Raw genomic sequence first — 17,442 nt, forward strand, 5'->3', positions numbered from 1 at the left:
ATCAGCCAACCCAGGAGTCCATTCTATCTTTGGACTTCCTTCTATGTAAGCAAATAAGTTTTCTTCATATTTAAGCCAATTAAAGTTAGATTTTTTTTTTATTATTACTCATATTTGAAAATATACTAACATATATAGGAACTTTGTCTACCTTGTTCCTTGCTATACTCCCGGCACCTACAAAAATGCCTAGAATATGGTAGGTACAGCAAATATTTGAGTGAATAGTAAAAGAATGTAAAAGAATAATTTATGAAAGATAAAGAATCCTAAAACAATTATTCTCTATTTAGCCCACTGCTATGGTTTGAATGTGCCCCCAAAAAGCATGTGTTGAAAGTTTAATCCCCAATGCAACAGTGTTGGGAAGTGGGGCCTAATGAGAGGTAATTAGGTCATGAGAGCAGAGTGAATAGATTAAGGCCATTAATAAGGGAGCAGGTTCATTATTCTGGGAGCGAACTGGTTATAAAAAGAGGAGTTTGGCCCATGTTTTCTTCCCTCCCACCCTCCCCACCACCCTCTGGTCCTATCACCTTCACCATATTATGATGCAGCAAGAAGGCTCTTGCCAGATACTGGCTGCTGATCCTGGACTTCCCAACGTCCAGAACTGTGAGCCAATTTCTGTTCATTATGAACTACCCAGTCTCAGGTATTTTGTTATAGCAACACAAAATGAACGAAGACACCTGCTTTAGCTACAATGTCATTAAGTTCCTTAAGAAGAAGTATCTAGTTAAGTACTATTAGGTAAGCACAAAAATGTTCTTGACATAGATTTTAAAATGTCAACCTGACACTGAAATACGTCACCATCATTACAAAAGGAAAATGCCACTATCAAAAAACATGCATACATTTATAAAGACTTACAGGTTCTTGGGGTTCGGTTTCTTCCCATGCTCCCCAACCATCATCTTCCCAGTCTGTTGATTTACCTGTTTTTAAAAAGATGAACAATGCCTGCATGAAATATAGGGCTTTAAGTATCTTTAAAGCATTTTTTCTAAACATCATAGAACCAACCTCTGTATAATGCTGATGTTCAGAAAGAAAATAATGGTAAACTGTGTTATACCAGGATTTTGCTATATGTAATAGTAACAATCAGAAAATATTTGACCTACTGAATTTCTAAATTTATATATTAGTCAAATTGTGTGCAAGTTATTATTAAAATTGTGTGTGAGTTATCTGGATCTTAAGATATTGGACATCAAGTTAATCCACATTCAAATCAAACTGCAAAGATGACTTTTTAAAAATCTAAAAATGACAAATGTTTATTACTCAAGATATTAGACAAATATACACAGTGATGAAAAAAAACCACACCTAAAATTTCACACAGATGCCTTAAAAAAGTAACTTGCTTTTTGATAAGACAAATCTTTAGTGAAAAAGAAAACTGAATTTTGAAACAAGACAAACCTACTATTCTGCACCCTTTTCTGATATTCTTGATTTCTTATATGTTGGAACATCCTCTCAGAGGAAAATAAGATGGTCAACAACGATGCAACAAGGAACGTAAAAGCCCAGATAGGTTTGGACAGTTATGTTCCCTTACAAGGCCCAGGTGACTGGTTTTTACATAATCATCTTTTAATTTATCAGAAGAGAAAAAACTATCATTTTTGAACAACTACTCTGAGACAAGCATGAGATACTTTATATGCATTAATAAAGTACAAATAAAACTTTAGGCCCCAGAATCACACTGCCTAAGTTTTATTTGAACTTTATCATCTTTAAAAATTTAATTTGAGGCAATAAATACAAAGTTTGTTTTTTTGTGGTTTTTTTTGAGATGGAGTCTCACTCTGTCGCCCAGGCTGGAGTGCAGTGGCACGATCTTGGCTCACTGTAACCTCCACCTCCTGCGTTCAAGCCATTCTCCTGCCTTAGCCTCTGAAGTAGCTGGGACTATAGGTGCATGCCACCACACTCGGCTAATTTTTGTATTTTTTGTAGAGAAAGGGTTTCACCGTGTTGGCCAGGCTGGTCTCGAACTCCTGACCTCAAGTGATCTGCCCACCTTGGTCTCCCAAAGTGCTAGGATTACAGGCGTGGACCACCATGCCTGGCCTTGAGGTAATACATATAAAGTATTGAACGCTTGTTCAAATCCTGGATCTAGCACTTACTATCTCTGTGACATAGTGCAAATTACCCATCTAAACTTTAGTTTCTAATCATAAAGGCATGGAAGACAAGAGTACCTATATCTAGTAGGGTTGTTGTAAGGACTTACACCAGATAGCATACTAAAGCCCTCAGTACCTGACACATACCACGTTCTCAATGCTGGTCAAGGTTTACCTAAATCAAATATTATATTTAAGTAATCAGCTTTAAAATTCTGGGAGGAAATCAATTTAAAAGATGGGACTGGTTGGTAGGCTATTAATTATTGCCTCAATTTCAGAGCCTGCTATTGGTCTATTCAGGGATTCAACTTCTTCCTGGTTTAGTCCTGGAAGAGTGTAAGTGTCCAGGAAATTATCCATTTCTTCTAGATTTTCCAGTTTATTTGCGTAGAGGTGTTTATAGTATTCTCTGATGGTAGTTTGTATTTCTGTGGGGTCGGTGGTGATATCCCCTTTATCATTTTTAATTGCGTCGATTTGATTCTTCTCTCTTTTCTTCTTTATTAGTCTTGCTAGTAGTGGTCTGTCAATTTTGTTGATCTTTTCAAAAAACCAACTCCTGGATTCATTGATTTTTTGGAGAGTTTTTTGTGTCTCTATCTCCTTCAGTTCTGCTCTGATCTTAGTTATTTCTTGCCTTCTGCTAGCTTTCGAATGTGTTTGCTCTTGCTTCTCTAGTTCTTTTAATTGCGATGTTAGAGTGTCAATTTTAGATCTTTCCTGCTTTCTCTTGTGGGCATTTAGTGCTATAAATTTCCCTCTACACACTGCTTTAAATGTGTCCCAGAGATTCTGGTATGTTGTATCTTTGTTCTCATTGGTTTCAAAGAACATCTTTATTTCTGCCTTCATTTCGTTATGTACCCAGTAGTCATTCAGGAGCAGGTTGTTCAGTTTCCATGTAGTTGAGCGGTTTTGATTGAGTTTCTTAGTCCTGAGTTCTAGCTTGATTGCAGTGTGGTCTGAGAGTCAGTTTGTTATCATTTCTGTTCTTGTACATTTGCTGAGGAGTGCTTTACTTCCAATTACGTGGTCGATTTTGGAGTAAGTACGATGTGGTGCTGAGAAGAATGTATATTCTGTTGATTTGGGGTGGAGAGTTCTATAGATGTCTATTAGGTCTGCTTGCTGCAGAGATGAGTTCAATTCCTGGATATCCTTGTTAACTTTCTGTCTCGTTGATCTGTCTAATGTTGACAGTGGAGTGTTGAAGTCTCCCATTATTATTGTATGGGAGTCTAAGTCTCTTTGTAAGTCTCTAAGGACTTGCTTTATGAATCTGGGTGCTCCTGTATTGGGTGCATATATATTTAGGATAGTTAGCTCTTCCTGTTGAATTGATCCCTTTACCATTATGTAATGGCCTTCTTTGTCTCTTTTGATCTTTGATGGTTTAAAGTCTGTTTTATCAGAGACTAGTATTGCAACCCCCGCTTTTTTTTGTTCTCCATTTGCTTGGTAAATCTTCCTCCATCCCTTTATTTTGAGCCTATGTATGTCTCTGCGTGTGAGATGGGTCTCCTGAATACAGCAGACTGATGGGTCTTGACTCTTGATCCAGTTTGCCAGTCTGTGTCTTTTAATTGGAGCATTTAGTCCATTTACATTTAAGGTTAAGATTGTTATGTGTGAACTTGATCCTGCCATTATGATATTAACTGGTTATTTTGCTCGTTAGTTGATGCAGTTTCTTCCTAGCCTCGATGGTCTTTACATTTTGGCATGTTTTTGCAATGGCTGGTACCGGTTGTTCCTTTCCATGTTTAGTGCTTCCTTCAGGGTCTCTTGTAAGGCAGGCCTAGTGGTGACAAAATCTCTAAGCATTTGCTTATCTGTAAAGGATTTTATTTCTCCTTCACTTATGAAACTTAGTTTGGCTGGATATGAAATTCTGGGTTTAAAAGAGAAATGCAAATCAAAACCACAATGAGATACCATCTCACACCAGCTAGAATGGCGATCATTAAAAAGTCAGGAAACAACAGGTGCTGGAGAGGATGTGGAGAAATAGGAACACTTTTACACTGTTGGTGGGATTGTAAACTAGTTCAACCATTATGGAAAACAGTATGGCGATTCCTCAAGGATCTAGAACTAGATGTACCATATGACCCAGCCATCCCATTACTGGGTATATACCCAAAGGATTATAAATTATGCTGCGATAAAGACACATGCACACGTATGTTTATTGCAGCACTATTCACAATAGCAAAGACTTGGAATCAACCCAAATGTCCATCAGTGACAGATTGGATTAAGAAAATGTGGCACATATACACCATGGAATACTATGCAGCCATCAAAAAGGATGAGTTTGTGTCCTTTGTAGGGACATGGATGCAGCTGGAAACCATCATTCTTAGCAAACTATCACAAGAACAGAAAACCAAACACCGCATGTTCTCACTCATAGGTGGGAACTGAACAATGAGATCACTTGGACTCAGGAAGGGGAACATCACACACCGGGGCCTATCATGGGGAGGGGGCCGGGGGGAGGGATTGCATTGGGAGTTATACCTGATGTAAATGACGAGTTGATGGGTGCAGCACACCAACATGGCACAAGTATACATATGTAACAAACCTGCACGTTATGCACATGTACCCTACAACTTAAAGTATAATAATAATAAATAAATTTAAAAATAAAAAAAATAAAAAAATAAAAAAGAATAGAAAAAAACTTTCCACTCAAAAAAAAAAAAAAAAAAAGATGGGACTGATTCTGATGGCTTACAGTAGGAAGGAAGCAAATAGATTCACTTATATACAAGGTTTTAAAGGTTGCTGGAATCAATTACATACAGATGATTAAAGAATTTGTTATAGTCTACTACTTAGAGTCATCGTTCAATTAGCTTTGTAGTAACAGTCTAATCTTCTGTACTTAAATGCCAAATAATTACTTCCTAATAGGCATATATTAAGTCCTAAAATAGCACTATCATTTGATTAACATTGCACAATTTATAGAAGAGTTCCGTATACAAGTCAATTAGCAATTTAACAAATACTCTATTAAACACCATGTGGCAAATCCTGTAGTAGGAGCTGAGAAAAATACAAGCGTACTCCTTGCCCTTGAAGAATTCATGATCTATTGCAGAAGGCAGACAAACATGGAATCATAATATATGGTGACTACAGTAATGGACCACTATGGGAACTTGGATGAGAGAGTAAGTCCTTAAAAAGTAGCTAGAAAGGCTGGGAGGAAAAGTCAGCATGAATGAAAGAGGCAGAAAGATGCAATGTATATGACAACTAACATGTATTAAACATTTCTGTATATCTAAATGCTTTATAGACATTGTTAGTTCACTTAAACTTCACAGGATCCTTTACTGTCCCCATTTTACAAGGGGAAAACAGATTTCTTGGAGAGTTTAAGTAGTTTGACCAAAATCACACAGGAGTAAGTGGCAGAGTAAAGCTTGAGTTCAGGTCTATCTGAGTTCTAAAACCCATGCTTGTAAGTATTAGACTATATGTACTCCTACTATGGCTCATGAAGGGTAAGATTAGGGAAAAGTGGTGTTTATAGTTAAGGCCAAAAGTAAGAAGGTTCTTATTTTAAAATAGACACATTCCCTTGATATTGCGATTTAGAGATTTTTTTTTAAACTTGGAAAATTACAGTTTGTCTTTTGGCAATTAAATTCAATTAAGCCAAATCTTTATTTTGCTAATTTTTCCCCTGTACCAAAAACAATTGTCTTCTTGTGGGTTTAAGGCAGCCAACAAGGCTATCCCATTTAAAGTTTCAGAATATGTATTGTCTCATATGAGAAAGCAAAGTATCTAAAAGAGCTTATTACTATAAAGTTCATGATTCAATTTTTAAATTGCTACAAAAATAATGTATATATCAAATTACCACAATCTTGAAAAGACCACACAGAATTTAGACTCTTCAGGAAGGCTGCAATCACTCATGCATTCAACAAACCCAACATCTTTTATGTTTTGGGCACCATGCTAAATGCTGGAAATATAAAAGCAAACAAACCTTCAAGGAGCTTAGTTTGTGCACATAACCTCTGCTGAATGTGTATAAAATAAAACTATAAAAAGCGTGTTATTTCTCCTCCATATTGGTATAAAAAGCACCTGACTCAATTCACAAATGACTCATATAAGCAAATAGAAGACAGCAGTAATTTGGATTTCCTACCCCTGCAGAGATCCAATATCTCCCTATGCCACAATTCAGAACCTCCAAGAAAAGAAAGACCTTGAGAAATACTTTATACAAGATATTTAGGTTTATGAAGGTTTACCCATTCTCAATGCCCCTGACTGGAAAGCTTCTTTCAACAAAAAGGAAGGAGAATTTAATTGGGCATCTTCTATTATCATAGGAATGCATTTTTCCCAACCAAGTCAAGGTAAAGGAAGGTGAAACAGCACTATTATTCAGGTAAGTTAAAAGATATTTTTGGTAGGTTGCTCTAGAAGACTAAGTCTATTTATAATACTATGAGAGAATGCATTCCAAATTATAGTCAACTTAAAAAATGGGAAACGTTTTGCCAGTGAGGCAATACCCTTGTGGCTATTTCTTTTTATTTTTTATTTATTTATTTATCTATTTTGAGGCGGAGTCTCACTATATCACCAGGCTGGAGTGCAGTGGTGCCATCTCGGTTCATTGCAACCTCCAACTCCCTGGTTCAAGCGATTCTCCTGCCTCAGCCTCCCAAATAGCGGGGATTACAGACATGTGCCACCACACCCAGCAATTTTTGTATTTGTGGTAGAGACGGGGGTTTCACCATGTTGGCCAGGATGGTCTCGATCTCCTGACCTTGTAATCCGCCTGCCTTGGCCTCCCAAAGTGCTAGGATTACAGGCATGAGCCACCGTGCTCGGCCCCTTGTGGCTATTTCTACTCAGTGACAGTGATTTAATTTTTGTAGCCTCCTATGTCCTACTGAAAATCATTTGAGACTGTTTTGCAAGGAGCTAGTTGACAGCTATTTTCAGCTATTAAAAAGTGTTATAATCCCAGCACTTTACCAAAGTTATTTCTTATGCCTTCAGGTTATGCAAGCAGGTCAAGCACATTCTTTAGAGAAAAAAAAAGGTATATATTGAGAAAATAGCTGATGAATGTCTAATAAAATTGCCATTCATGGAAAAAATTCTGTTCAGGCACAGTACTTCCTTCTGGTAACCTTTCTAAGGAGGATGGTATTCTTTAATCAATATCATTAGTATTCTTTAATTGATCATTGGTCAAGAATGTAGGTAGCCAAAGCAATGGTCAACATAAATTTGAGAACTATGCACTGTTTTAGGTTAATATGGAATATTACTGTAAGGCCTTGAGGTTCATAAACTCTATGTCATCATGAAGAAATAAGACTGATTTGCCTTATTATCAATTACTTCCAAAAAAGGCTAAAAATGGCTCACCATGATTGTCTCTTAGAAGAATAAATAGATCAATATCTTTTGTAGGACAGAGTAATTTGAAAACCCTAAGCTCTGGTATAACTTAAAAAGGCAAATCAGTTTAACAAAATGTACCATGGAATTAAGGACACCAGGACAGCCAGCTTCTTTAGGACAGTCTAGATCCAGTGTAAAGATTCTAAACATTCCACCAATCACCAAATCCCATAGCCAGAGCTATGTGGCCCTCATTTCTGTGAAAGGCTAGACTACAAATTATATGGCAACAATTTTTCAATTGTTACTTTCCCTATTTATTAAATAAGTAGCAACCACCCAGTATCCAAAAAGCAATTCTTTAAACGACACTATTATCAACTGCCTATGTCTTTCATTTTACTGTAGTCCAATCCAACAAAATTGGTCAGAAAATTAAGAAAATAGCATTCACATTAATTGTCTTCATAAAACCAGCATTATAGTCTCTCTCGCAGATCCCTCTTGATAGGTAGGCCTTAAAACCTTTACAATGAAGAAATTAAAATAATGACTTAGGGGGTGACTAAAGTTTTAGAGATGGCCCTACTCTCAGAGATTCTGTTTCAGAAGGTCTGCAATGGATCCAGAAATCTCTATTTTAACAACTTTCCCCACCCTGAAAATTTGAGGCAGATGGTGATACATGGATCACCTCAAGGATAAACCTAAGTGCTGGTCTAATTTAATCCTAAATATTGTTTTCCTTTGCCTGTCATCACTCTTCTATTCTTTCACTCCAGTTGGACTGTTCATTCACTGGTATGCAATCTTGAACAGCGCTGTCTAATAGAAATATATCACAAGCTACCTATGTAATTTTAAATTAACTAATAGCCATATTAAAAAGTAAAAAAAAAAAAGGTGAAATTAACCTTAATAATATAGTTGATCATAATACAACCAGAATATTGTTTCAATGCATAATCAATATAAAATTATTGGTGAGATATTTTACATTCATTTTTCATATACACTCTTCAAAATCTGATGAGTGTTTTTTTAGTTTAGTTTAGTTTTGAAAAGGGGTCTGTCACCCAGACTGGAGTGCAGTGGTACAATTACAGCTCACTGCAGCCTCGATCTCCTAGGTTCAACTGATCCTCCCATCCTGGCCTCCCAAGTAGCTAGGACTACAGGTGTGTGTCACCAAGCCTGGCTATTGTTTTTTTTTCTTTTTTTTTTTGTAGCGATGAAGTCTTGCCATTTTGCCCAGGCTGGTGATGTGTGTTTTACATGTAGAGCACATCTCAGTTTTTCCTAGTCACATTCCAAGTGCTCAAAACTACACGTAGCTAGTGGCTACAATATCAGACAGCTCAAGTCTAGAACACCAATTAAATCTCAGGTTTAATTGAGTTGTCAGGTTGCACTGGATTGGTTGCCCAGTTTTACCTTCTAGAGAGTTACATGGCCTTGGGCAATTTAATTTCTTACTGCGTTGGCTTCCACTTTAGCAAAAATGGAGTTAAAAACTGCACCTTACAGTGCTTGGCACATAGACACCCTTAATAGCTGTTATAATTACCACTATCCAAATACAACATTCTCTCTTACTCTTTGCCTTTGCCTATCCTACACCCATTAACTAAATGCTCCCCATGTGACTCTACCTCTCCAAATCCAACTTCTCCAAACTAAGGTTAATCCTTTATGAAGTTTTCTTGTATCCGCCAATGATCTTTCCCTCTTGTGAAACGACAGCATTTGACTGTGTTTCTTATTCAGAACTTAATTATATACTGTTTTGAGTCATTTGCTGCATTGTTAGTTAAGAGGTACTTATCTGATTTAACATAAATGTACACCCTGTCTACACAACTATTAGGCTTTTAGAGGGCAGAGAACGTGTATCCTGTGTATGTGCACGCACATACACATACATAAAAGTACCATAAGTACTTAATAAATATTTGCTAAATGAATAGTAATTGAAAATGACATTCTTACTCAAATACTTTCCCATATACCCCCATAAAAGCAGCTGTATTTAAATTAATATTTTATAATATAACGAACAAATCAGCGGTTATTTCTAAATCTTTTGCATTTCAAAAGAAATACAAGAAATACAAAAGATTATGTTTTATAAACTTTACATATAAAGATTTTATATTTAGGATCCAAATCATCTTTTTCAAACAACTTTTTTTTGTGGGGCTTGGGGGAGGGACAAGGTCTAGCTCTATTACCCAGGGTGGAGTGCAATGATGTGATCCTGGCCCACTGCAGGCTCAATCTCCCAGGCGCAAGCAATCCTCTTACCTCAGCCTCCCAAGTAGCTGGGACTACAGGCATGCGCCACCATGTCCAGCAAATTTTTGTATTTTTTGCAGAGACAGGGTTTCACCATGTTGCCCAGGTTGGTCTTGAACTTGTAGGCTCAAGCGAGCTGCCCGTCTCTGCCTCCCAAAGTGCTGGGATTACAGACATGAGCCACTGCATCTGGCCTTCAAATAACTTTTGTATGTAACATTGTAATATTAATAAATTTCTTCTATTGCATTCCATTTTAATTAGTGAGAAAAAATAATTAAAAAGTACCATTTCTTAGCTTTAGTTTTGATCATGAAATAATAGGAATAGTATAGTATTTTGTTTGAATTCACGTCTAAGAGGCAGAATTTGATTAAATCTGAAGATCTTCTAAAAATCTAGTTCAGAGTAGATGGCTTGCTATGCATTAAATGATTTTTATATTTCACACACACACACACATGTGCACACATAATGTATTTTTCAACATTTCAGAACAAAATGTGTATCATTACTAACAAAACATCCTACATCAGTAATGGAAAACCAATTTGCTCAATTACATGGGACTTTCAACAACCTGATTTCATGGTAGGGCTAGAAGAAATAATTACAAAAGCCATCGGGTTCCCAGATAAACACCATACCATTTTGAAGATTAAAAAAAAAGAACACCACATCATTCTTGGGAATGTAGTCTACTATGCAAATATTCTTTTTGCCAACAGTGAATAAAACGGGTTACATTAAAAACAGTTCAAGAATAGCAAATATTGCTTTCTGGAGAAATCTAAAAATAGACGATGAGAATGCTTCTCAGGTCTTGTTACTTTCATGCTACAATTCACATCCATAGGAGACATTTAGGAGATGTTGCTCCTAAAGTGGCCATGTTACAATTGTATTATATCAGGACAGCATTCCAGCAATAAGAAAAATATTTCAGATTCATGTTTTTAACTGAGCTTTCTCAGCTCATTTGTTGTACAATCTACTGATAAAATAGCATTTCTGGGAATATAAGATATTTCTACTTTGTTTTAAATCTTTTTTTTTTTTTTTTCGAGACGGAGTCTTGCACTGTCACCCAGGCTGGAGTGCAGTGGTCGGATCTTGGCTCACTGCAAGCTCCGCCTCCCGGGTTTACGCCATTCTCCTGCCTCAGCCTCCCGAGTAGCTAGGACTACAGGTGCCCGCCACCACTCCCGGCTAGTTTTTTTTTTGTATTTTTTAGTAGAGACGGGGTTTCACCGTGTTAGCCAGGATGGTCTCGATCTCCTGACCTTGTGATCCGCCCGTCTCGGCCTCCCAAAGTGCTGGGATTACAGGCTTGAGCCACCGCGCCCGGCCTGTTTTAAATCTTTAATCTTTTTTTCCCTCAATCCTTTCTTAAGGGGTGAACTTCCTTTAAAATTTATTCTGTTTACATTCTTATCCATTTTTTTTTTCCTTAAAATTCACAGAAAATCAAAGATTGCATTAAAGATTTCATTTAGGTCTTTCAAGAAATTTGTCATCTTAAAATATTTTGTTTGTCCACCTCAGTTGCTGAAATTTTCTTTCACTCTGGTTTATACCACATCTTGAATCATACCCTCTCTCTAAATAAGATTAATAAGCTGATCTCCAACCAACTTACATGATATGAAGAGAAATAAAGAGGAGCGAGATAAAGTTATAAATAATAGTAACAAAAAAGCAACTGCATCCTCATTGATTAGCAACCTGACTTTTCAATCTTTAACTTTTTTTTTTTATACCTATCACTGAACAGGACTATTTGAACTATTAATGTCTAGAATAATCGGTAACATAACCATAAACTCCTGTTCTTACCCTCACCAAGTTAAATGTTTTGACTGCATAAATAAAACCAATGACTTCAAAATGTAAAATGTAACCACAATTCCCTTCTGAAGAGAATTTTTTTCCTTGAAGAGATTAGATTATACTAGTATGAAAAACCTGTTATGTCTCTCATTTGATAAATGAAACCTTCATACAGAAAACATTTTAATTAATCATCAAAAAAATTACAGATGTCTTATTTAGGGGTATTTCCAATCAATGAATTATTCTAACAACAGAAGTTTAAATAAGAAATTCAACTTCTGCTTTCCACAGCTCTATTTAATTCCCAAAATACATTATCCTAATTTGCTTCTGAACAGTCTGTCCTCATAAACTGAGTGTATGTTTTTTTCATTTAACAAGAACCTGAAGCTAGAAAGGAAATTGAATTCTAGAAGTGGGCAATTAATTTGACAATATTTGCTTTTTCCAATATGAGTATGTCAAGTTCAAATACTAAATGAGAAACTGAAACCATTAAATGTTAGGAAAAGGAAAATTTAATTTAGTTTCCGTGGTCTAATAAAAGATCTTAGCACAGAAGTAAATTCATTTCCGTTCTTCTGAGATGAGAAAAAACAGAGATAATGTACTTGCTTCTATAAAAAGTAAGAACCTCTACAACCTGTGACTTGTAAATAATTCAGGGGATCCAACGAATTTTACTTGGCTCTACTTGGCCAAGGCAAGAAAAGCATCACCCAGCAGTACAAAGCTAAAAGAAAAAAGAAAAGTCTAAAGAACAGAGAATCTGCCTCTTATATTCCTATACATCAGAATTATTAATTTTTTCCATTTCTAGGGAAATGGAAAATAGGAAAATAAATTTCATATTAGCATGAAATTTCGTGTTAGCAAGAAATACTAATTTGAAAATAAATTTCATATTAGTCAGTCACTTACTAAAGGGTTAAATTACATACATTAAAAATGTACATGTCTATTACAATTTTGTTTTTTTAACAACTTCATATTTATATATTTTTTTTAATATCCAAAGCAACAGAAAAAGATAAGCATGTCTAAAAAGGCGAAGAAGTGTACAACATTATGAAATGTAGGTAAAGGTGTGTAAAAATTGCTAACTAAAGCTAACTTCTGCATGTCCTAGAGAAACCAATTCTATATTTTCTTCCTTAACCGACTCTACTATTCAACTACGGTCCCTGAAAAATCTCCTTATATTTAAATTAAATCCTTCCTAAACCAGCCTAATTTTGCTGTTACTGTTTTTCTTCAAAGTACACACAGGAACGTCTGATACTAATTTTAACAATATCACATGATAACATGGAATATTTTGGTTCCATAGTAAAGAAAAAAATGTAGATAACATATTTATCATTGTTTTATTTCATAGTTAGCATTCCTAAAACAAGGACAAACATCCAACTCAGACACAATCCAACACACAGTAGACATTTGTTCATTATTAAGTTCCTACTACAAAGCATTTGTGTACCAATGCTGGGGATATAACAAATACATTACCATTCCCTGGCCTAAAGTGGTTTATAATTCAGTGCAGAATATAGAGACATCAACAGACAAATGCAACAGAAGGCTGATATTACCAAAAAAACAGGAAACTAGGGAAAAAAGTAGCCACATACTCTGAAATGAAGGTATTCCATGCAATTAATATAGATAATAAGCCATTATTCTTTCACAGCTCCATATTATACCACTGTGTCAATGTAGCATAATTTAATCAACCTTCTACTATCAGGTATTGTTTTCAACATTTTTGCAGTTATAAACACTTCCTTGTAACATGAAACTGTATACTGATTTTTTGACTTTATAAACTGTTTCCAAGCTTGCTAAATAACTTTACCAACCATTATTTTTTAAATGAGTAAAGAAAAACTGACTTCAAATATAAGGTAATCATCTATTTTTCCAAACAGAAGATCCAAAAATACAAAGTTTTTGGGCAATCTGAATACTACACATTGTAAATGCAGGCACTTAGATGACATAATCAAATGCCTACATGTGACATTTAATTATGTCACATATAACATTAATTTACAGATAAAACTGTTCAAAATCCCAATGACAGAAAATACACTGACTTAGAACTCTTGCTTTTATTCATTTTCATTTTTCAGGAAACAAAACCCTTCCACATGCACCTTCAACATCAGCCTTTAAGGAAAAAAAAAAAAAAAAAAAGACGTAATAGGCCGGGCGTGGTGGCTCACTCCTTTAATTCCAGCACTTTGGGAGGCCGAGGCGGGCGGATCACGAGGTCATAAGATCGAGGCCATCCTGGCTAACACGGTGAAACTCCGTCTCCACTAAAAATACAAAAAATTAGCTGGGCGTGGTTGTGCGCGCCGGTATCCCAGCTACTCAGGAGGTGGAGGCAGGAGAATGGCGTGAACCTGGGAGGCGGAGCTTGCAATGAGCCGAGATCGTGCCACTGCACTCCAGGCTGGGCGACAGAGCAAGACTCCCTCTCAAAAAAAAAAAAAGAAAAAAGAAAAAAAAGACATAATAATAAACACATGTATTTACTACACGCAAAGCATTGCTCTAAGCACAACAGCTTTCCCTCTGAGGTATGTACTACTGTTACTTCCATTTCAAAGACGAAGTTTCTGAGGCAAATGGAGATTACATAACTCGCTCAAGGTCACACAACTGACAAGTGGCAGAACCGGGATTCAGACCCACGCAGGCTAGCTCAGAGGTCATTTCCATCTACTTTTTGAGTCAACTAACAGTTTTCCAGAGTACATCATCTTCAGTGCCATCTGTTATTTGAGATAGTCTTTTGAATCTGGTATGATGCTGTCACTGGTCGTTTTAAGCCCACTCACACTCTCTATCAGCATAACACGTTAAAAAGCAATACAACGAGGGGCTGCTATGGAGATCAAAGCTAGAGAGCTATACAGAAAATACCTTTGTCCCCTAGAGAAAATAGTTTTTTCTTATGCCCAAAGTCTATTTACAAAAATTAATTAGGTTACTGCCCAGAAAGCGAACTTTGACACAACATCCAAAAAGCAGAAAACACAGGCACAGAAGGCACTACCTTAAAGTAATAAAAGCCATATATGACAAACCCATAGCCAACATCATACTGAATGGGAAAAGTTGAAAGCATTTCCCCTGAGAACTAGAACAAGGAAACTTTTACCACTTCTATTCAACATAGTACTGGAAGTCCTCACCAGACCCATCAGACAAGAGAAAGAAATAAAGGCCATCCAAGTTGGAAAAGAGGAAGTAAAAGTGTTGCTGTTCACCGATGATATGATCGTATAAAAAATCCTAAAGATTCATCCAAAAGGCCCCTAGATCTGATAAGTGAATTCAGTAAAGTCTACAGTTACCAAATCAATTTACACAAATCAGTAGCACTGCTATACACCAACAGTGACCAAGATGAGAACCAAATCAGCAACTCAATCACTTTTACAACAGCTGCAAAAAAATAAAACACCTAAGAATATACTTAACCAACGAGGCAGAAGATCTCTACAAGGAAAACTACAAAACGCTGCTGAAAGAAATCACAGATGACACAAACAAATGGAAACACATCCCATGCTCATCGATGGGAAGAATCAATATTGTGAAAATGACCATACTGCCCAAAGCAATCTACAGATTCAATGCAATTTCCATCAAAATACCATCATCATTTTTTCACAAAACTAGAAAAAAAATTCTAAAATTCATATGGAACAAAAAAAGAGCCCGCATAGCCAAAGCAAGACTAAGCAAAAAGAACAAATCTGGAGGTATCACATTACAGGACTTCAAATTATACTACAGGGCTATAGTTACCAAAACAGCATGGTACTGATATAAAAATAGGCACTTAGACCACTGGAACAGAATAGAGAACCCAGAAGTAAAGCCAAATATTTACTGCCAACTGATCTTTGGCAAAACAGAATGACAATGGATCCCCGTATCTCATAAAAAATCAACTCAAGATAGATCAAAGACTTAAATCTAAAACCTGAAACCATAAAAATCCTGGAAGATAACATTGGAAAAACTCTTCTGGATATTGGCTTAGGCAAAGAATTCCTAAGACCCCAAAAGCAAATGCAACAAAAACAAAAATAAATAAATGGGACCTATTTAAACTAAAAAGCTTCTGTACAGCAAAAGAAATAATCAGCACAGTAAACAGAAAACCCACAGAGTGGGAGAAAATATTCAAAAACCATGCATCTGACAAAGGACTAGCATCCAGAATCTACAAGGAACTCAAACAAATCAGCAAGAAAAAAAAAAAAAACTCATTAAAAAGTGGGCAAAGAACATGAATAGACATATCTCCAAAGAAGATATACAAACAGCCAACAAACACATAAAAATTGCTCAACATCACTAATAATGAGGGAAATGCAAATTAAAACCACAAAGAAATACCACCTCACTACTGCAAGAATGACCATAATTAAAAAGTCAAAAAACAATAGGTGTTGGCATGGATGTATTGAAAAAGGGACACTCTTACACTGCTGGTGGGAATGTAAATTAGTACAACCTCTATGGAAAACAGTTGAAAAGAGTCCTCAAAGAACTAAAAGTAGATCCACCATGTGATCCGGCAGTCCCACTACTGGGTATCTCCCAAAGGAAAAGAAGTCATCATATGAAAAAGACATATGCATACGCATGTTTATAGCAGCACAATTCACAACTACAAAGATATGGAACCAACCTAAGTGTCCATCAAAAAGACATACAGAGTGATATAATGAACTTTGAGGACTCGAGGAGGGGAGGTTTGGAGGGAGATGAGGGATAAAAGACTACATGTTGGGCACAGTGTACACTGCTCAGGTGATGGGTGCACTAAAAATCTCAGAATTCACCACTAAAGAACTCCTCCATGTAATAAAAAAATCACCTGTACCCCCAAACTTTTGAAATTTTAAGAAGCAGAAAACATACAGACTATACTCTCCAATCACAATACAGCAAAACAGCAATCAGCAATAAAAAGGTAACTAAATGAAAAAATTTTTAAAAGAACCACTTGGAAATTTTAGTATCACTTTTCTACAGATCTTAGACAAATGAAAAAAATGAATAAAGATGAAAATAGAAATTAATTAGAAACTTTCAAAAATTAGAATTGATAAAGAGAACTAAACGTAAACAAAAACCAATAAAATAATAAAATTTAAATAAAAATTTTATGAGATCCAGGTCATAAGCATAAATTTAATAAAGTAACTAGACACTTAGACATATATTAAAGTGTAAGATTTATATGAGAAGCAAAAAACTTTGCTAAAAGATGCAAAAACATGAATAAAACTATCTAGACAAATACTGTATGATATCACTTACAAGTGGAATCTAAAAAAGTCAAACTAATAGAAGCAGAGAGTAGAAATAAGATGTCAGTCAAAGGGTAAAAGTTTTCAGTTACAAGATGAAGTTATGAGGACTTAATGTACAGCATGGTAAATATGGCTGATAATACTGTACTGTGTACTTGAAATTAGATAAGGGAGTAAACCTTAAGTGTTCTCCCAACCAAAAGAAAAAAAAATTAACTATGTAAGGTGATTGTAACAATCATTTCATAATGTATATCAAATCATCATGTTGCACATCTTAAATATGTACCACTTTTATTTGTCAATTACACCTCAATAAAGCTAGGGGTAGGGGTAGGGATTTGGGAAATAGACCTAGAGTTTGGGAAAATGTCAATCCTTCCCAAATTAATATATAAACTTAAAACAATTCTCATTAA

The 17,442-nt window shown here is 35.8% G+C and overlaps 1 protein-coding gene across 2 annotated transcripts in view; it reads right to left on the minus strand.

Moving 5' to 3' along the window:
- Positions 1-17,442, minus strand: part of RAB3GAP2 (RAB3 GTPase activating non-catalytic protein subunit 2) — a 123,803-nt gene that overhangs the window by 82,844 nt on the left and 23,517 nt on the right. For both annotated transcript variants that reach the window (XM_065542060.1, XM_065542059.1), the window contains exon 2: positions 877-941. In XM_065542060.1, the coding sequence (XP_065398132.1) occupies positions 877-941 (65 nt within the window). The remainder of the gene's footprint in view (positions 1-876; positions 942-17,442) is intronic.

This window comes from Macaca fascicularis, chromosome 1, assembly GCF_037993035.2.
Source record: "Macaca fascicularis isolate 582-1 chromosome 1, T2T-MFA8v1.1".
NCBI lineage: Eukaryota > Metazoa > Chordata > Mammalia > Primates > Cercopithecidae > Macaca > Macaca fascicularis.